Source organism: Aptenodytes patagonicus, chromosome 13 (genome assembly GCF_965638725.1).
Source record: "Aptenodytes patagonicus chromosome 13, bAptPat1.pri.cur, whole genome shotgun sequence".
NCBI lineage: Eukaryota > Metazoa > Chordata > Aves > Sphenisciformes > Spheniscidae > Aptenodytes > Aptenodytes patagonicus.
In genome coordinates, this window is record NC_134961.1 from 3,517,238 (window position 1) to 3,537,193 (window position 19,956).

A 19,956-nucleotide genomic window follows, 5' to 3' on the forward strand; every position below is an offset into this window, starting at 1 on the left:
GAGGATATTGCTGTTTATAAGTTTTTATTTACAAGGTTTGCTATTTGGAAAGAAAATTTTCTTACTATTGAGAAGAGTTTTCAAAGATTCAGTAGTTGATAAAGTAGAAGCAGACAATGTAATGGACTTATTTTTTAAGAAAGGCTGGCAAACCAGATAGTAAAGCTAAACAGCCAGGAAGAGGAAGGCAAAGTACTCCCAGAGGAGAGTTGGAGAACTTACTATGATAGGAAGCTGCTGATTTTAAAGATTTTAAGATATTTTGGAGCTGATTGGAAATGCTTATTTATATCACCATCATCCACAATTATCCACAATTACAGATAACAGCAGTTCTGAAAGACGTGTTTCAGATCTTAATTCTGTTAAAAATAGATTTGAACCTTATGCAGGTGATAGGTTACCCTACACCTGCTTTCTGCAGTATTCTGCCATCTTCTTAAGGAGATGTTGGTCTGTCAGTCAGGATACAGGACTGGACAAATCTCATCCTGACCAATTATGGTGATTTCTGTGTTCTTCTGCAGCTCCTTCTTGCCAAAATCTACTTTTCCATGAGTTATAGCTGGACTGAATTGTTTAAATACACTCATTTCAACTCTCCTTGTAGTGCCTGTGACTTTAGTTTCAGATCTCTCTTATGGACAGCTCCTGGTTTTGGGCATTTTTGCTTATTGTCCCTTTCACACCTTTAAGAAATGCTTTGAACGTTGTGAAGAATGATTTGATTGCCAAGGTGGACCAGCTGTCTGGAGAACAAGAAGTGCTGAAGGGAGAGCTTGAAGCAACAAAGCAGGCCAAAGCCAAAATGGAAACCAGAGTCAAGGAGCTGGAGGAGGAGCTGAAAAGGTGAGTGATTCACACCCTGCCCCAGGGAGCTGGAAGGACATAAGTGATAAACCCACTTGCTCTGTTAGTTTTACTCGTTTCTCTCATGGAAGTTAGCACTGGAATTCAAAGGTACCTTACAGAGCACTTCAAGGCTGATGGTAGGTGGCTGAGATACTTTTAGTGTTATGTTGTTTTTATTGGATTGAAATGGGTTATTGAACCTTAGAAAACCTGCAGAATTTTTCTCCCCAGGATTAGGATTCTGCAGCAGCAACTGCAAATCCAGGCTCCCTAGAGTGAAGCGTTCAGAGTTTCAATTTGCAATTTAAGAAAAGAATTTCAAAACCAATAGTTTTGAAGGAAACTGTCAAGAGCTTGATCCTTGCAGCAACTAAGACAGCTCTGGGAGGAATGAATGCCCATTCATTTAATGAAAGAGCTAATACAGATTCCCACAAAACAATATTTAGATGCCAGTATTGTTAATTGTTTGATTGTTCATGTTAAGAATGAGAAGAGGAGGCAGAAGAGATTTTAAAGTCCTATGGAGGTAGCATTTTGAGAGATCCCACTTATTTTCCACTCAGACTAGAGAAACTGAAGCCTAAATGCCTAGCAAAGCCTGTGATGATTTCACATCCATAAAACTAAAGATGCCCCATGGGCTCAAAGCAACATAATTACATTTTGACTAGCTGTACATTGCACTGTGGTATCTCAATTCAGAGGACAGTGTTTATTTTGCAGCTGGAATCTGGAAGGTTGCCTCTCTAATCTGAGCACAGAATCACCAAGAATAACACAGACTGGTCTCTTCGTTGTTCAAAATGTCTGAAATGAAAGTAGTCTGACAAGCAGTGGAAATAGGTCTGATTTTTAAAAATTCCTTTTTGAGTCTCTCATAATATACATAATATATTTAATATATTATGCAGTAGGGATATGGACTTGTAACTGGCAAGTGTGCCTTTTTAGAAGATGGAGACAGCATTTTTTTTCCGCAGTGTCTTTGCTGTTAATAAAAGTGCTTGTAATTCAAATGGGACTGCACGACTGCACCTCGGTATGGAGTTTAAAGAAATTAAAAGCGCTCAGATAAATACTTGAAATATTTTATTAACACGGATTTGGTGTTCTCTTCTTTACCATTACGGCAAACTCTCTGTCACATTAGATGCTTTTTTCACTGCATTGAAAACAGAAGCAGCCCAGAAGAAGAACTTAAGCCAGCATTTTGACTGCTGATAATGGCTCAGTTTTCCCATGGTTAAGATCTCATCAAACATTTGAACATAGATTATGGCTCTGAAATAGAAATTGTCTGGACTGTTCCAGTGGTCAGTATTTTGGTGCTTACATCAAATGTTCCAAAGAAATGGTGTGATGTCGGTGAAGCTGTTCAGAGTAACATGCTGCAAGAGAGAGAGAAAAATATCAGAGAAGCATCTAATAGTTTGTACACTTAGCTCGCAGTTTGAAAATGTTTCCTTGTGATGCATGCAGACAGACCTTCCCATAGATGGTTCACCTCCCCAAAACACTTCAGGGCCAGCCATGGTATCACTCGCTGGTTTGATGCCTTTCTTCCTGTTTCCTAGAGTGAAATCTGAAGCGATTGTTGCCCGACGAGAACCCAAAGAGGAGGTGGAGGATGTAAGCAGCTATCTCTGTACAGAATTGGTATATTACATTACTAAAATGCCTGTGGGGAAAGGGGGTTTATATACTTACTCTATATTACTTCTATATATGAGTCCTGAGATGCTGATTGATCTGCCTTCGTTAACGATGAGGGCAAAGCTGGTGAACTGCGGGTTATTGCTGATGAGCATTGCTAATAGACAGATGCCGTGAGATTACCTCTTGATATGACTTTCAAACGATAGTTTGGCAAAGATGAGCAGCTGACACAGTGACAATACCGTGCACGATGTGGTTTCTGCAGAATGGTGCTAGAGCAGTGCCCTGCTCAGCACCTTCCCATTTTATCTGGTTCTCCCTAATTTTGAATTACAGTCTAGTGTGCAGTGTGGTTTCTCTCGGGGTCTTGTGATAGTCAGGCTTTTCCAGAAGAGCTTGTCTCCACGTTGGCAATGAAGCTGTAAGCCGTGAGGACATTGTGCAGTGAAATCCAGGTTTACAGACAGCTTTGCAGCAGGAACTGCCTTCTTTTATTAGTTCTGTAATCTAAATCTTGCGGCATTGTTTTTCTCATTATTTCTTTTGCATAAGCCAGTACTGCATGTTACAGGATACAGGCAGAGAAGGCTTTATGGACTGTTCTTCTGTGACAGCTCTTCAAACTGTTTTGGCTGAGGTAGAGGCTTTTCAACAAAGACCAACTGTAGCCAAAAAAAAAAGGCAAACCAAAATGGTAACAGAGATTCTCCTTGTAAATGTCACTCTGCTAGGACAGGGAATTAGATACGCTCCTTTTCAATATTACTGTGTTCTTACTTTGTAAAAGGTATTGGAGCAGGTTCAATTCTAGCTAATTCTCTTGACTTAACTGGGGTGAACTTGGTCTGTTGAGAATTTAGGTAGATAGGAAAATTTTCAAGTTGTGCTTGTGAAATGCTGAAGAGGACTGGATTTCTTTTAAGCTGAACTGACAGGAGGTCTGTTTTTTTAAATTAAAAAACCAAGAGTTTGTAAAATTCCTTTTCATTTATACACTTCTTGTTTTGACTGGTCATAGAGGTTTATTCCAAGTCCAGGGAGGCTGGAGAGGGACTTGGTTAATTTGTGCTATTCCAGCTCTCAGCAGTACTCACCAGCCAGGCTGAGCTTGGGAACTGCCACAGTCTAGACACAACCCAGTGCCACTTCCTAGTAATGGGTTCCCAAAATCCTTACGATTTCTTTTTGGGCAGATATTGTCCCCACCTTAAGCCATGTTGTTCTCATTTTCCACTCCTCAAAAGAGGCAAACAGAATCTCATTCCTATCGCCTGCAAAGCCGCATGTGCCCTCATTGGAAGGCCAAGTTGTATCACCAAAGAGGAAAAGGCCTTTCTTTAGTTTCTTGTGCCCTACACCTTTATCAGTGTGTACTAACAGAATGCCTCCTTCCTAGTTCTCTCGAGGGGACAGATGGCATTATGTGGTGCTCGCTGCTGTTTGTGACTGGATTTGCTAATGAACTAAAACTTTGGTTTCCAAACTTTCTGGACCAATGGACCACTGTCAACTCTCATAATTCCTTGCAGACTATCAAAGCACCTTGCTGGCAATAGTCCCTGGGTGGGGTTTTCAATTTGGTGGTGGTTCTAATTCTAATTTCATGGGTTTGCAGAACACTCCAGAGGTCCGTGGGCCATAGTTTGGAGATCACTTGTCTAGAATTAGCACCTCATATGGGGAAATCAGGGGGTAATCAAACAGGACAGGAGGAGAACTAACAAATATGTCTTTCTGTCTCCTGACTTGCCCTGTACTAACATCAATCCCCTTCCATCTTTTGTTGGCTGAAGCAGTGCTCCTCCCCCCTGCAGGACAACATTCCCATAGCTCAACGCCGCCGCTTCACCCGTGTGGAAATGGCCCGGGTTCTGATGGAGCGCAATCAATACAAAGAGAGGTTGATGGAGCTCCAGGAGGCTGTCAGGTGGACAGAGATGATCAGGTGAGACTGAATGTTAGTGAACATTCCTATTTAGGACAGAACCTGGCCATGTTTGACCTTGTGGTCAATGGAACCCCTACCAAGATATGGGTTGAGAAGTGCTGAAAGTTTTCCAAACTGTAGATGCTTCTCTCCTAATACCTAATTCTTTCTCTCTTATTCCTGATCCTGGGCTGCAAATCTTAAATTGCCATCGTTATTTGGAGACACTGGACAGCTGTTTGTCTTGCTTGTTTCTTGTGTGCTAATGAAGCTAGGAGAAGCTGTAGGGAAGAGGGTTTCTTCTAATTAATGAATTCTAAAGGCTATGGCTTGAAATGAATATGATGCTGGGGTTTGTAGTTACCAGACTAGTACTGTGGCAATGATAATGTTGCAGGGAGTTGATAAAACTTCGAATTGAACCCACTTATTTGCACTTCATGTCAACATTGAAACATAAAGTGGTTGAGTGTGCTTACATTAAAGACCAGTGCATGTCACTTCCTCTGTTGTGCTTTGAAACATGTTAGAATGAATTCTGAATTTTGACATGGCTTCCTTGATGGAAATGGCCTGCTGGTTGGCAGAAACTTGGGTAAGAGATGCTGAAATTAACTTGCTTCTGCTGTGTTTGTCCTTAGAGCTTCCCGTGAGCACCCATCCGTCCAGGAGAAGAAGAAATCCACCATTTGGCAGTTGTAAGTTCTTTGGTGGTTTGTGTAAGATTAAGAAAAGGGGAAGCGTTGCCATTTCTACTTTAGACAGCAACTTAATAGACTCTGACATTAATGAAACATCAACTAAAAGTGTTAGCTGAACCCTTTTGCCTTCAAGGGCTTCCTTTGTCCTTAGTGAAATTAAAGTCAGATCTGAACATCTACATTGGTTTTGTTTTACAAGCTGAAAAAGATCACGAGTACCCTGGAATGGAAACATACATACACTCACAATCAGTTTTAATAAAGGGCTGTTTTCAGAAGGTATCTGTTTCTGACACCTTATGTCAATCAAACTGAAGACTTAGCTCTATGTTTGAAGTAGGGCAGTTTTTATGAAGGGCTTACAGCCTCTGATTGCATACCTCTTGCCTCCCCTGTTGTGAATCCATGGTGTGTTGTCTCCCCAGGCACCTTTTCTCATATTTGTTGGCCTTTTTCTGTCCCTAGCTTTAGCCGTCTGTTCAGCTCTTCCTCAAGTCCCCCACCAGCAAAGAGGACCTACCCATCTGTGAACATCCACTACAAGTCTCCAACAACAGCAGGGTTCAGCCAGCGTCGCAGTCACACCATGTGCCAGATCTCCTCCGGCAGCCGCACCCTGGAGTTCTTCCCTGAAGAGTGAGTTGCGTGCTGTGTGCCAAGCTAGGTCCCCCTGCAGCTCTCCTAAATAGCAGCTTTTCTTAAAATAAGCTGTTTTCTGCTTTAAAAAAAGTCTGTGTGGTGTCAATACGTTTCTGTCTCTTGTGGTTTATCTCCCTGATCTCTCACTCATCAGTTACCATGTGGATGGGCTCAGCAAACTTTGCCCTCCCAAACATATTGCTGCCATGGCTTTCTAGGCCATGATGGTTCATCTCAGCAGGGACCACTGTAGGCTTGAGTTGGCCTCAACCCTAGTTCTGCACTCATGTTTGCAGACTGCGCAAGGGAATGAAGTAGGGCTTTCGTGGTAGAGTGTGATGGCAGCATTAGGACAGCGGGATGGAGTGTCTTGCCCGACCCTGTTGACAAGGAGTTTAGGTGAAGACAAAAGTTCTCTCAACAGCACATTTAGGTTACAATATTTGGTTTTAACCTTAACCATGCTAAAAAAGAGCCTCTAAGTGTTGCTGCTGCAGTCTTCTCTCTATCCTTTATGTCTCTGACATGAAGGGAGAAAACCCTTCTGTGCTTTACTTGACTTCAAAATGCATGTGTTCTACCATTACGAGGTTGTACCGTTTCATATGTGATGTTTTTGTGGAAGGACTTTGGAGAATATGATGGTAAAGTATTATAACTTCGGCAATAAGATGGATTTGTTGGAAAGGCGCTAGATGAGGAGAAGAGAGATTGTCTTTAGAAGGGTAAATTTGTGTTCTATAGATACCCACTGCCTTCATTCTGTTCTTTTTATCTGATTACAATATCATAGTCATTGTATGGTGTCTGAGTGCTTTTCAGCAGTGCATTAAACGATGTGACTAACCACTGTCAGAAGCTGTTTGTTCTCTCATTCTCTCCCCAGGGGAGGAAGCATGTGCAGGGAAGTGCTTTGTTTTAGCAGGGAGTTGTTTTTGGTTTAAGTATATATGTCATTATGTGTGTATGTGTAGGGGTTTTTGGTTTGGATTGGATTTTTTTGCTGATGTTGTTTGTACCTTGGAATGATACTTTAAAAACCTATTGAGAGCTGGAACTGATATTCAAACAGCCTTTGTTTATATTAAAACATAACTTAAGAGCTCACAGATCAATTTTTCTTTTAACCTTTGCCAGTGCAAAGCTGGAGTTGTTCTGTTGAAACCAGCAGTTTCAACAGCAGTTAGTGCATATTTTCCTTATCAGCAGAGAAAGCTTTAAAATGGACAGAAAAATAAATAGTTGGCTATAATGAAGAAAGGAAGAACTCAAAATGCCTTCCTGATGGAGACATTAGATCAGTAAATTGTAACAGCTAAGCAAAAATTGGTGTAATCTCATAGATTCATAGGTCTTATGGAAGGTTGATTCCCTGTTCCTGAAGGGCTCTTGGAGCATTGAAGTGGAGATGACAATGATTTGGCCTGCCACATCGCTCAGGTAACAGGGAGTTAGAGATTGGGGATGCCTATGTCTGCTTCTTAACAGGGTTTCTCCTCTCTCCGATTTCCTGCATCTGTTTACAAAGATGAATTTGGTTTGCTTTGTGTTTCCTCCCCCTGCTATGGCGACACTCCCTTTTTACTTTCAGTTTCTGTTTTTAACCATAGATTGGGAAGTAACGCTGTTGCTTCTCTCCTCAGTGACTGTACATCCTCAGCACGTCGCGAGCAGAAGCGGGAGCAGTACCGCCAGGTCCGGGAGCATGTGCGGAATGATGATGGGCGATTGCAGGCCTGCGGCTGGAGCCTCCCTGCCAAGTACAAGCAGGTAGGGACCACTCCCCGGACAGGCTGAGGGGACATCGTCCCCCACAGTGAAACCAGTGAAGACCTAACTCTCCCACTGGTAACCCTAGCCTTAGTCCTTAAATACTTCATTTAGAGGTATCAATCATGCATGTTTTATTTGTATGATAATTGTAGGCACAGATTAAATTAATCTTTTCTGTATCTCCACCAAAGTCAATGGAGGGGGCATTACTCTGCATGATGGTGCTGAAAGAACCTACCCTAAACCAAAAGTAAATTAATCTTCTTTGTCCAGAGCCCAGTACTTGTTTTTATTTCCTTTGTTATTATAATTGGGCTTGAACATTAGATATTTCATTTATACTCTGAGAACTTTACCAATTGTTTAGTATAAAAACCAAATGCAGTGCAGTTTGCTCCCATTTCTGCCCAGCAATAACACAAAATCAAATGTCATCAGCCTCATTTGTTGGCCTATGACTCATTTAACTGGTCAAAGACCACCTGGAAGGAAGGAGTCTTGCAGTGTGGCTTGAAAGTGGATGAGTTTCAGGCCATGGTGGAAGGGAACGCCAGTGTTCTGACTTCTTTGCAGGGAGCATCTGTTAACAACCCTTTCTCCGTCAGCAGTGCAGTGTATAGCCTCTGTTGACCATAACTGGGGCACCGTATCATGGTGAGAGAGGCAGTCTCTTGGGTAGGCTGCTCCCGGCCCTGTAGGGACTCTCTTTCGTACAAGATGTGAGATGAAGACTCAGCAGCACCCACCTCTGAGGCTAAGTTCGGTTCTGCCATATTGGTTATATCTCTCTTACCATAGCCTGGTGTTTACAGCTTTGTACTGTCTTTTTTGCCTTCTCTTCCCCCACAGCTGAGTCCCAATGGTGGTCAGGAAGACACTCGCATGAAAAACGTCCCCGTGCCTGTGTATTGTCGCCCACTAGTAGAGAAGGACCCAACCATGAAGGTACGTTGTCTCTGCATACCATTCCAGTCCAGAAAGGGGACATGGAATAAGCAAAGAATGTTGGTTGCTAAATGTGCAATTTTTACACAATTGTATTTTGTAATTTTAGGGAAAAGTACCTCTCTCTGTAAGGACATAATTCTCAGCTGATTCTGGTTGCCAGGTCCCATGCTTCTGTCTACATCTTATGCTTTTTTGAGACAACTTGTATAATATCAGCAACATTTTATGCTTATAAGGCTTTTGCTAAGACTCCTTAGGGTATAATACAAAACAATATAAAAATTCATGAAAATGAGCAGGTGAAAGTAAAACTGCATTTCATCACTCTTTTTTTAGATTCCACTGTTGACTGGGATTCACTGGTAACAGGCCAAAATTATCTAGAGCAGATTTTTGTGAAACTATGTCTATCAAGACTAGAATATTTTGAGTAGAATTGCGGTTGAGAATAGATGGTCATCTCTCTGCAGGTAGCACATTTATCTGTTATAACTAGTTGTTTTGAAGTAGGCAGTTTGTCATTAACTTCATTCAGAGCTGATTTTTAGATGTCATTCTGATGTTTAAGTTGTAAGAAAATTCTTACAGTTAGTTGTTTCTAGAAGGTTGCCGTGATCTTTGGATAATACTCTGTTCAGCATCTTTCCTTTATGATTTTGGATAATTCCAGTATTTGTTTCTGTAGTCCCGTTCCCAGCATTCTGCTAAAAAATTAGCTGGAAATAGGTTACAGGAGCTTAGCTAAATTTGATTTCAGAAAATACACAGTGTGCTTCTTTCACTCTACACTTGTTACATAGGGAGCTAAACCAGCAGATTCTTTTTTCCTTTTCCCTTTTTTTTTTTTTTTTGGTAACTTAATTTTTTGCTGTCTTAGTTCTTTAACTAGCTCTCTAAGATCAGACAAACACTGATTTTCGGGCAAAGAAGCATGTGAGGAAACAGAAGAGTGCAAGGGGTGGGAGGGAGACTAGGGAACAGGAGTGCACTGAATGTGTAGTATGCTCAGCCAAGCAGTCACTGTCAATTTTGATTAAGCAGTCATGCTTATTGTACCCTGAGCTAGTAACATCTGCCATGTCCTGCTTGCTTTGCTACAGTGACTTAGGAACCCCAGAGTCAGAAAAACTGAGGACATTTCAGAAGCCTGTTTTCAGTTATGCACCTGATTTATTATCTTTATTTTCTTTAAATCTGTTAGTCACATCTGGTAAAAAAAAAAAAAAAAAGAGATTTTCGTTAGGTTATAGAGAACCTTTATCTTACCTCCATCAAATCTGTCTATGTCTTCTAGCAGAAATCAACAAGATCTGTTGTTTCCAACTAAATATTTTAGGTGTTTGACATGTGTCCACAGTTCTCTACAAAGGTTCCTGAATTTCAAGAGACCCTGGAGCCTCCAGAATTCTTAGTTTAAGATTCCTGTTTCTGTTACTTAGCTGTGGTGTGCAGCTGGAGTCAATCTCGCAGGATGGAGACCTTTGGAGCAGGAGCCTGGGAGTGGGCAGAAACTGGATCCTGGACGTGATCCCCTCACCTGTGATAGGGAAGTGGAAGGCGAGAACAACAAAAGTAACCATACATCTCCTGAAAAGAAAAAGGTCAGAAAAGAAAATGGATTTTTTTTCCTTCTGATGTTTTTTCCTATTCCATCCCTGACATGCCCCCTCTCTCAATACCTTTGTACTATGCTATATAATGCTCTAACTTGTACTTCTGAGGCATCATCTTCACCTTCACCGCCCTGAGGCAGGGTTGTGGTGTTCTGGCTCTTCAGTAACTTTCTGTGTGATTTGGGATAAATCATCCAGGATAAAATTTTCCAACTTCTGCTTTTGAAATGTTTGGAATTTTGAAAAAATTCTTAATAATAAGGGTAATTAAGTGCTTGATGAGGTTGCTAGGAAGATTATGGAGTCCTCATCGCTGTAAATTAAAAAATAAATAAATAAATTCAGGCAAAGCTTTGTTAAAAAGAACATAGACATAGCAGAGTCCATGAGTCCATGTGGTTCAGAAATTGAAGCTCTTGAGATTTATTCCAGCTCTGTTTTTTAATAGTCTTGAGTGGGGTTTTTTTTAAGAACCAAGCTGTAATTTGCAGATAATAAAGAACATTTTATCCTTTCTGGTTCGTGGGGGTTTTTTCCACAGCTGTCTTACACTGCTGCCCTATAGTCTTCTGAGATCAGCTTGCTTAAGCTGGTAAGTTGAGTGCATCCCAGCTCCATGGTATTCTGTCTAAAGTGAATGTTCGGTGATACATTAGTCAGACATCTCAGATTAAGAGAAAATAATGGCCAAACTCCTCTTACCCTAGGGAGCCAGATAGGGTCTTTGGCCAGTGTTCCCGATACTAGTGCAGCAATGTGAACGAAAATTGCATTAGCTCATATTGTTTATTTGAATCAGCTAGGAAGAGACTTGGCTCTTTGAAGCCGGCATTGTGGCCTTTGCATGGGTAAATGTTGCCAAGCAGTAATACACTCAGTCTGATCTGAGAGGAGCACTGATTCTGCCCGTGTCATTGCTCTCCTGAAGGCAAAGGAGCTTCATGAAATGGATGCCACGTCCAGTCGTGTCTGGATCCTCACCAGTACGCTGTCAACAAGTAAAGTTGTAATTATTGATGCCAATCAGCCTGGGACAGTGGTGGACCAGTTCACTGTCTGCAACGCTCATGTGCTCTGCATCTCCAGCATCCCTGGTAAGTGGGGCCCAGGCACTGGCTGTGATCTGCACAGGGTCACCTGCTCCACTGAGGAGTGCAAATGTAGCGTCCTCACTTCAGAACTAACCCTTGGACCCTGCTGCATTCTGTAATTGTCCCTCAAAACCATAACTCAGATCTTGCCTTCTTGTAGTACCTTTCCGTGGAGATCCCTCACTGTTGAACATTTAGTAAGTGGTTCCTTTGGCACGTAAAGGATGGTTCTTGGGGGCAAGAGTGAGCCTTGCCCAGGTTTGGGAGGGCTCTGTAGCTGGCCTGGATGTTGATGCTAGGGATGAGGGGATTCACCGTGATGTTGACTGATGCTGTGGTTCCTCCCCGGGTTAGTGAACCCCAAGGATCAGCGTCTTCCATCTGTATGGTTATCTCAGGAGTACGGCTACATTTAAATTAGCAGTGACAGCTAGATTTATGGGAGAATCTGTTCTTTGCCCTTCAGCGGCCAGTGAGAGTGATTATCCTCCAGGCGAGATCTTTCTGGAGGGAGATGTAAATCCTGAAGAGTCGTCTGGAACAGATGGTGTCTTGGCAGGAATCACTCTGGTGGGCTGTGCGACCCGCTGCAATGTGCCACGAAGCAACTGTTCCTCGCGTGGTGACACACCTGTGCTGGACAAGGGACAGAGTGAGTTTTGGGACATAAAACTGAATGGCAGTCCAATTATAGCTAGTCCCATATGAGCTTGCGGTCTTACAGCTGCATCCTCCTGTCCCTGAGTTAACTACTCTAGAGGCCTCAAGAAGTTTCTTAATGTAGTACAGGAAGACCAAAGGCCCTTTTGGTACCTTTCTCTTTAGAGCCCTCCTTTTCTCTCTGAGTCATCCACATCCTGCAGCCTGGTTGTGGGGGTCATATAGCAGAGTATTTTGGACTGTAACATATTAGGTGATATGTTTGCCCTGCTACAATTGCTTCTGTGCTCATTGCTTTCTCCTCTGAACCATGTCTTCTTGTGAAGTCAGTTAAGCCCATATGAAAACCATAGTGATGCCCTTGCTGATTCCATACTGTAGTGGGCAGCCCTAGAGAACTTCTGATGTTTGCTAGTCACAGATTGTGCATCACTTTAAAATAGCCTCTGTTCCCCATCCAAGCAGAAAACACTGGACGAGCTGCTGTCCGTGGTGCAGGCTCAGGGCTTGACTGAATTTGGCAAGGAAGGATAAATTAAAAAATTGACAGCCTGATTTCTGTATAGGTAACTTACCAGCTCATTCTCCGGTACGTCTCACACTCTTTGTCTCTTAGGTGAGGTGGCTGCTGTCTGCAATGGAAAGATCAACCAGTCCCAGTCTACTGAGGAGGCAACAGAAGCTACGGAGGTACCAGAGAATGGTACAAGCGAGGCAGAGCCTACTCAGGCCCGGCCTGGGCCCCTCACGGAGCACGTGTTTACAGATCCAGTCCCTGCACAGGCACCTCTTAGGCAGAACGGGTAGGCAGTCTGGGGCCAAAGTGTCAGTTCAGTTATTTATCAGCTCTGTTTTCATAAGCTTTTTGATATGAGAACCAGCCTGATCTTCTGATAAAGTGTCAAACTTTTTTCAGTTTTGTGCCCAAATAGTATTAGAGATGGGATGATAGGGAGAGAAAGAAATGAAATGAAAATAAACATGGTTCAGCCTGCAGCAGACTGTGTCAGCTGTTTCAGTGCAAATATTTGATCTCTCAGTATGAATTTAGACCTGCTGTTAAAACAGATCTTCCAAAGTACACGTACACTTAATGTTCTTACTGAAGGAGCTTATTGATTCATGTGTAAAAATGATGATTGATTTATTCTAGTAGTACCTCTAATGTGCTGTAAAGATAATGAAGAAAACATATCCACCACCCAAAAATTATTAAGACAGTTGAGTCTGATGGGATGGCCTGAGGAGCAAGGTGGAAGTCTTGGACAGAAATTGTTCCTAAATGACGAAGTTGTTCTAAGTTGTTTCTGTTGAAGTTGTAAATGCACAGAGAAAATACTGTTTATATAATAGTACTTCCAAACACTAAGTAAAGTTCTGTAGATTTGAAGTACTTGCTATTTGTATTGCTGGGGGAAAAAGGAAGTTTTGCAAATTGCAGATTCAGGAGTCAAGCAGTTAGAAAACACTGAAGAGAAGGAAGCGATTTGTGTATACAAGTGCCCTTATCTGCTTGTGAATGCCAGACTGTGAGCGTAGATGAGCATTCTGTGCATTGCTGCTACTAAAGCCTCTAACAATGTTCTTTTGCCTCTTCAGGGAGAATGGGCAGCTGAAGACAGAGTCAAGCACGACACTGCCAGATCAGGAGTTGAATGGGGATGCTGCTGGGACTTGCACCAGTGCTGCCCCCACCATGTGGCTGGGAGCACAGAACGGCTGGTAGGTTCCCCTTGGGCTGACAGATCTCTCTGTCACCTCCGTTCTCCTCTGGGCCCCACTTTTCATGTCCTCACACCTTTAGTTCACTTCTTGTTTCTGGAATAGGTTTTCATTGCTCGTTGTTGTTCTGAGCCCTCAGCTCATCATAGGCACAGAGATTTAACCTCACTTTCTTACCTAACCACCTTTCCTACCAGAAGAAAAGACTCAAGCCTAGTCAGGCTGAGGGTGGGGGGCCTTGCTGCTAACCCTCCCCGATTTGTGCTTTCTCACAGGCTTTATGTGCACTCGGCTGTATCCAACTGGAAGAAGTGTCTGCACTCGATAAAGCTGAAGGACTCTGTACTGAGTTTAGTGTAAGTGTGCATGCCAAGGGACGCTGCAGGAGAAGGTTCAGTGCCTAAGTGATATTTTAGACGGGAGTAGCAGCTCTTTGTCAGTCATCTTTTTCTTTGCCCTTCTAAGTGCATTGGTTTGTAAGGAAAGTTTCCCAAGGTTTTTGTTATTGGAAAGCCTCATACTGAGCCGTTTTCCTGCTCAGCTGCAGACCTGACCCAATTCAATGAACAAGATACTAAATGAGATTAGCAGTATAAGGAGGAAATAAGTGGGGAGGAGGAAGACAAAATTTCACTGGGGTGTAAATTAGATGGAATTTGTTGAAATTGATGGAGTTTGTAGTGTGAAGGAGAAGTTAACCTCAACAGGAACTTTATGGATGATCTTACTACAACGAACGTAAGAGGTATGACCCTCGGCCTTTGCAGGATGTTCCTGCAAGTGCTAAACTGAATGGGAATTGTAGAGAGAACATAAAGATGGACTGCGTAGAAGTCAGAAAGGATTTGTTAGTCCATTACTTCTACAGATTTTTATAAGTATTTACTTTTCTGTGATTTCAGGCATGTGAAAGGGAGAGTCCTTGTTGCTCTGGCAGACGGAACACTAGCCATATTCCACCGGGGAGAAGGTAAGAATCAACGTAGTAAGAGAAAACCAAACTTGGCCAAAAGTGTAGCAATGGATTAAATGCTATTCTCTGAGTTGAGAAGGAAAGGTGCTGGCTTGCCAGAGTACAAACATACAGTTAAAATGCATAGCTATTATACACATGTAATCCTTATACTGAAACATCTAGGGCATACTTTAACACCATTTCCTGAGCTTTTCTGAACAAAAACATGAGTGTATGTGCTCCGCACATGCGGAGTAAATGCAACACTTTAGGAATACATATGCTGTGCAGTTGTTTGAGGCATGCTTGGTAAGTTTAATCCATTTGGGCCATATCAGCGTGCATTCACAAATCAACTGTAACAGGGCGTGCACAGGGAGCTCCACACAGCTCAGGCTGTACCTGAGCAGATCATCTGTGCAGCTGTAAATAGGCCTGCTGCTTCCCAGAGAAGTTGGACTCTGTGTAAGTAGTGGAATTGATCACTGCATACACAGCGGGCAGAGCTGGGATTCTCTGGAAGTCTGGAAATCGCAAACAAATGGCGCCTTTGCATTACACTTGGTCAGTTTTTCTTGTTGCAAAAAAGAGATGTCTGAGTAAGCCAATGTGCCTTAATCTTGTCACTTCAAGATATTTTTTGAATTTTGTATTTCTTGTCCTCTTCACTGTTGTAGGTTTTGTTTCCCTATGACTTGAGCAGTTTCTGAGCTGTGTTCATACTTGAAAGCACATGGGAATTTGCTAACTGTGACTAATGTTTGCATATTATTAAGAACTTAGTTATTCATTGAGTAGCAGTTTATCCAGCAAGCTGAAATATAGCGATCTCTGGTTTTGTGCAATCTAAATTTTGATTCAGTCTTTGTCATGAGTTCAAGCCTGACCATTGACACATTAAAAATTGTTCCCATCAGAAATAGAATAAAGCTTAATGACATAGAGGCCACTGTCTGTGAAGGACGCAGTATCTGTCTGGTTAGTTAGAAAATAAGCGTGAGAGAGGGAGATTTGATTCCTTATCCTGGATTTGACACTTTGGGGAAATTATGTTGTCCATCTGTGATATGAGGAAGCCTCACCACAAGGACTGTATGGTCCCTTTCCTTTTAAGTTTCTGCATAGTCTCGTTAGGCTGTCTTTCTTCTTCCCCTCCCGTTTTTGTTGTACTTGATAGAGAAGCCTGTTCACTTCATTACAATAAAAGGATGTTTAAATTAGCCTGATCTGGAGAGCTTTCAGCCCACCAAACTGAACTTTATTGTCATGTGTTTCATAAGTATAAGGCTGTGCCTGAAGTAGTATTGTGGATTCATGGGAAGTTCACAGACATAATCAAAATGAGCATTTGAGTATTAGCTAAGCCTGTATACCTAGAAAAGGTATACACGGAAAGGTAGATGATTCTATTGTATACTGACACATCATGAAGGAGATGCATCTTTCCACACTTGTTTTTCACTTTAGATGGTCAGTGGGATCTCAGTAATTACCACCTAATGGACCTCGGTCACACTCACCATTCCATCCGCTGCATGGCTGTTGTGTATGATAGAGTCTGGTGTGGCTACAAGAACAAAATCCATGTTATCCAGCCTAAGACAATGCAGATTGAGGTAAGAGGGCAAATGTGTGTGTATGCATGCACATGCTTTTGTTGTATTTATTCTTATAGCTGTTTTCTGCTGCAGTGTATGGAAATGCAGAACCTTTGTATTATCATTGCTGACTGTAGGACCCAACTGTCAGTCTGAATCATGTTATGACCCAGTCTGCCAGGGAGGGTATTTATTCCTTCCTCCCTTGGCAGAGCTTCAATCTTTAGATAAGTCTAAACTGAGCACTTTCTTTGCCTTTACTAGTGAGTCTATGAGGCCACGTACTGTACAAATATACGTGTGTGCTTTACAGCTACCCTTCATATATGGTCTAAGACTTCTCCATCTGTAGGCATTGTGGCACAAAGGAAGAGTACAGTTAGCAAGCCCTGGTGATCCCACTTGCTTAATCAAAAAATGACATTTAGAGCCTTTTGGTTGAAATTCAATACAGTGGTGTTGGTACAAACCTGTTTGACAGTGCTTGGAATAATTCTAATCAAAGGGTGAAGGAGTGCTGAATCTGAAGCTCACATCAGTGAGCCAAGGCAGTTTGATCTTTGGAATTTATATTGGAGTTGTGTGTTTTCCTTTTCTACCAAGCACATTGAAAGCTCTTAGGTTCTAGATGTTCTTGCTCCTGAAGTGGTCTGCAAAGACCATAATCTCTGCAGAGCTGCTATACAGCTCATCATTTCAAGCAAGGGATTTTCTGTATACTGTAGTGAACTTCTGAGGTCAGCTAGCATTAACACATTTTCTCCAAGAGCCTTGAAACCCAAACAAGTGATCTCAGTTGAGGAAAATGTAGTATATGTGTACATAATTGCAAACCTTTTGTGAACTCATATTGGTTCACCTATTTGGCATTTCAGAAATCCTTTGACGCCCACCCTCGGCGGGAGAGTCAGGTGCGACAGCTGGCATGGATTGGAGATGGAGTATGGGTTTCTATCCGCCTGGACTCCACTCTGAGGCTTTACCATGCCCACAGCCATCAACATCTGCAAGATGTCGACATTGAGCCTTACGTCAGCAAGATGCTAGGTGAGGCAGTAGGCACTGTCAGTAAATGGTCTGTTGCTTACTGAGATCAGAGAGAAATCAAAATTCATTAGCAGACCTTGCCCAAAGTCATAACTGACTCTCCAATTCTTGTGCATGCTTACTAGGCACTGGAAAGCTGGGCTTCTCGTTCGTGCGGATTACAGCCCTGCTCATTGCTGGAAACCGCCTCTGGGTAGGGACAGGGAACGGTGTCGTCATCTCCATTCCATTGACTGAGAGTAAGTGACATTTATTGGAGATACTTCTGCGTCCCCCCCTTAAAAAAAGACTTTTGCATGTTATTTGTGCAGCATGGTGGATGGCTCTGGCAGGCTAATGCTTTCCGGACATTTTTACTCTGAACCTGACACACCTTTGATCATAGCAGTGTTCAGAGACAAGAGCCCTGAGTATGAGCAACCCTGAACTTGGTTCAACTCTCCCTTATTAAGGAATTAAGTGTTCGGTTGGATGGATTTAACCTGTTTAAAACCAAATAGGTATTCGTTACTGTCCCTTTCAGTTCAGTTGAAGCCATTTCCTTCTTGGGGGACCAATGAGATCTCTACCATCCATACAGTCTTCTTTTCTGAGCGTGACCTTGACAGAGCAGACTGATGTGAACTGATTCTGTAGCTACTGGAAAGCAGGAGAAACAAAGCTTTAGGAATTGTAGTAAGTCTCCAAAAGGAGGCCATGGAATGAGAAGTCACCAGGAAGATCTCCCTGGAAATATTGTTTTGGCATAGAAATCTAAACGTCTCCATAACAGTATTTTCCAGAAACTGACCTTAGAAAAGCTTCACGTACTCAAATTAGGACTCGGCTTTATCAGTCAAGTAGAAATCAGTATCCTACGCCAAATGCAACCTGGTGAGGAGACCCAGCAGTAGTAGTTAATAGGTGCATCTCTGGAGCTGGAAGCTTAGTTGAAGCTCTTAGTACTCCTGTTCTGTACCTGCCAGTCAGCATCTAATTTTGAAGGTCTGTTCCAGATTATAATGGGGGAGTAGGATTTGAGGCTGATTGCAGTTGCTTTCAACAGAAAGCAGACAAATTTACATTTTCTCACCACTGCTAGCAGGAAATCTGAGAAGCAAATGGCTCTTGTATAAGAGGAGCAAACCTGTTGTAATCCTCCTGGAAGTCAGGGCTGAGATTGTCTCCTCTAAGGCTAGTGGAGCTGGATATGCCCAGGGCTGACACAAGGAAGCCAGTGACACAGTCGTCTTTGCGCATTGCAATCTTGGTCTCATTTCTGAATCCCTGTTTTAAAGCCCATTCTTTCCCGGGGCTGCTGTCCTAATTCTGAGTTGAGCTTGTTCCCTGCTGTAAACCAGTTGCATTTTCTTTTGGTGTTTCTGTAAAAATGGGGTAAGCAGTAAGGTCTCACTAGAAATTTTAGCAATGGATCCTTGTGACCATGGTCCCTCTCCGATCTCAGATATTACATTTGTCCTTGTAAAATAAGAGCAAGGTGAGCAAGAACAATGTTGGTATAAACTGATCCGAGCCTGTAGCTCCTGTTGTGGTTTCTCTAGATTTTATACATTTCTGTTGCTCCCTGAATTTTCTCCCAGTAATCACCTTTTTCTTCTCTCCCGTCCTGCCTGTCTCTTCCCGTGCCCCTCTGTGTTCCCACTCCTTGCCTGTGCCTAGCTGTAGTCCTCCACCGAGGCCAACTCCTTGGGCTCCGGGGTAAGTCCACTGCCTCCTTCCTTCAGCTTTCACTCCTTTTGCACCCATTCACCTTTGCAGTCACTTTCCTACCCTTCCGTCCTGCCATTCAGCTCTCTCCATCCATTTTTCGTCATCACTCTTTCATTTTAAGTTGATCTGAGAAAAGTGACCAGAGACAGTAATGTAAATATCCTAATTTCCCATGGCTAAAAACATTTTCATCCATCTCATCAGCCATCCTTCTGGTTTTTTTGTGTCAAGAGTACTTTATTCTTCATCAGTAGTTCCCTTATCGTGGTAGGCCAGGTTTGAGATGGGGACTGTATAGGTTCATTCAGTCAGAGAGTTCCAGGAAGCAGAAGTAGACTGTTCTTCCAAGGTCTTTCTTGGTCATCCTTGGTTTTCCAAGGATGCTTCTCTCATCAGTTCCAGACCAATGGCAGCAGGTGCTGTGGCGCCTGCCAGCTGCAAGTAAGCAACCAAGACTTCTAACCAGAGGGGACTTCAATAAACATGAAGAATTGTTTGGTTTTGTGCCAGTTAAGGCAGGGTCTGAGTTCAAATTTTTGCTTACCTTAGCCTTTCCAGGGTCAGAAAGGAGTATGTTTTTCTCATTGTAAGACATTTCTGTGGCTGTCCAGAAGCATTATCAACATGTGTCTCCTCCTTTTAAAGCACCTGATATTGGTTGCAGTAAGAAGCCAGATGTTGAGTGAGAAGACGTGCTAGTACCAGCCCTGTCTGTCAATCAGTTGAGCTCATCCAGTTACAGCTGCTCACAGCAAACCAAAGCACAGAGGTGCAGAGAGCCTTCATCTTGGGGACCTTCCCCCTGCACACATTGATTCTCATTCTTCCATCAAAATACTTGTACTTGTCTTGCCATCCTGGCTTAAGCCTGATAGGTAAAAGTCTCCCTTGTCCAAGTCACTTAATAATTGAAATCCAGCCCAGGCCAAAATACAGAACTACAGAAAATTAAGCAAGCAATTCAGTTCTCTCACAGAAAGTGAAAGCCTTCTGATTTTAGTGCTGTTTCTGTTTTACTGATGTGGGTGCATGCGGAAGGAAAGCATCTCCCATCCTGAGCT

General features: G+C 42.6%; 1 protein-coding gene across 29 annotated transcripts in view; it reads left to right on the forward strand.

Annotated features, from left to right (window-relative positions):
* Nucleotides 1-19,956, forward strand: part of MAPK8IP3 (mitogen-activated protein kinase 8 interacting protein 3) — a 78,252-nt gene that overhangs the window by 53,526 nt on the left and 4,770 nt on the right. For 10 of the 29 annotated variants that reach the window (XM_076351460.1, XM_076351464.1, XM_076351463.1 and 7 more), the window contains 18 exons: nucleotides 697-849; nucleotides 2,430-2,511; nucleotides 4,305-4,456; nucleotides 5,080-5,136; nucleotides 5,605-5,775; nucleotides 7,422-7,548; nucleotides 8,401-8,496; nucleotides 9,939-10,100; nucleotides 11,041-11,206; nucleotides 11,670-11,855; nucleotides 12,480-12,666; nucleotides 13,463-13,585; nucleotides 13,861-13,941; nucleotides 14,488-14,555; nucleotides 16,008-16,156; nucleotides 17,014-17,185; nucleotides 17,311-17,424; nucleotides 18,845-18,883. In XM_076351460.1, coding sequence (XP_076207575.1) covers nucleotides 697-849; nucleotides 2,430-2,511; nucleotides 4,305-4,456; nucleotides 5,080-5,136; nucleotides 5,605-5,775; nucleotides 7,422-7,548; nucleotides 8,401-8,496; nucleotides 9,939-10,100; nucleotides 11,041-11,206; nucleotides 11,670-11,855; nucleotides 12,480-12,666; nucleotides 13,463-13,585; nucleotides 13,861-13,941; nucleotides 14,488-14,555; nucleotides 16,008-16,156; nucleotides 17,014-17,185; nucleotides 17,311-17,424; nucleotides 18,845-18,883 — 2,285 coding nt within the window. The remainder of the gene's footprint in view (nucleotides 1-696; nucleotides 850-2,429; nucleotides 2,512-4,304; nucleotides 4,457-5,079; nucleotides 5,137-5,604; nucleotides 5,776-7,421; nucleotides 7,549-8,400; nucleotides 8,497-9,938; nucleotides 10,101-11,040; nucleotides 11,207-11,669; nucleotides 11,856-12,479; nucleotides 12,667-13,462; nucleotides 13,586-13,860; nucleotides 13,942-14,487; nucleotides 14,556-16,007; nucleotides 16,157-17,013; nucleotides 17,186-17,310; nucleotides 17,425-18,844; nucleotides 18,884-19,956) is intronic. The other 19 variants (XM_076351465.1, XM_076351482.1, XM_076351472.1 and 16 more) reach the window with 8 other exon arrangements.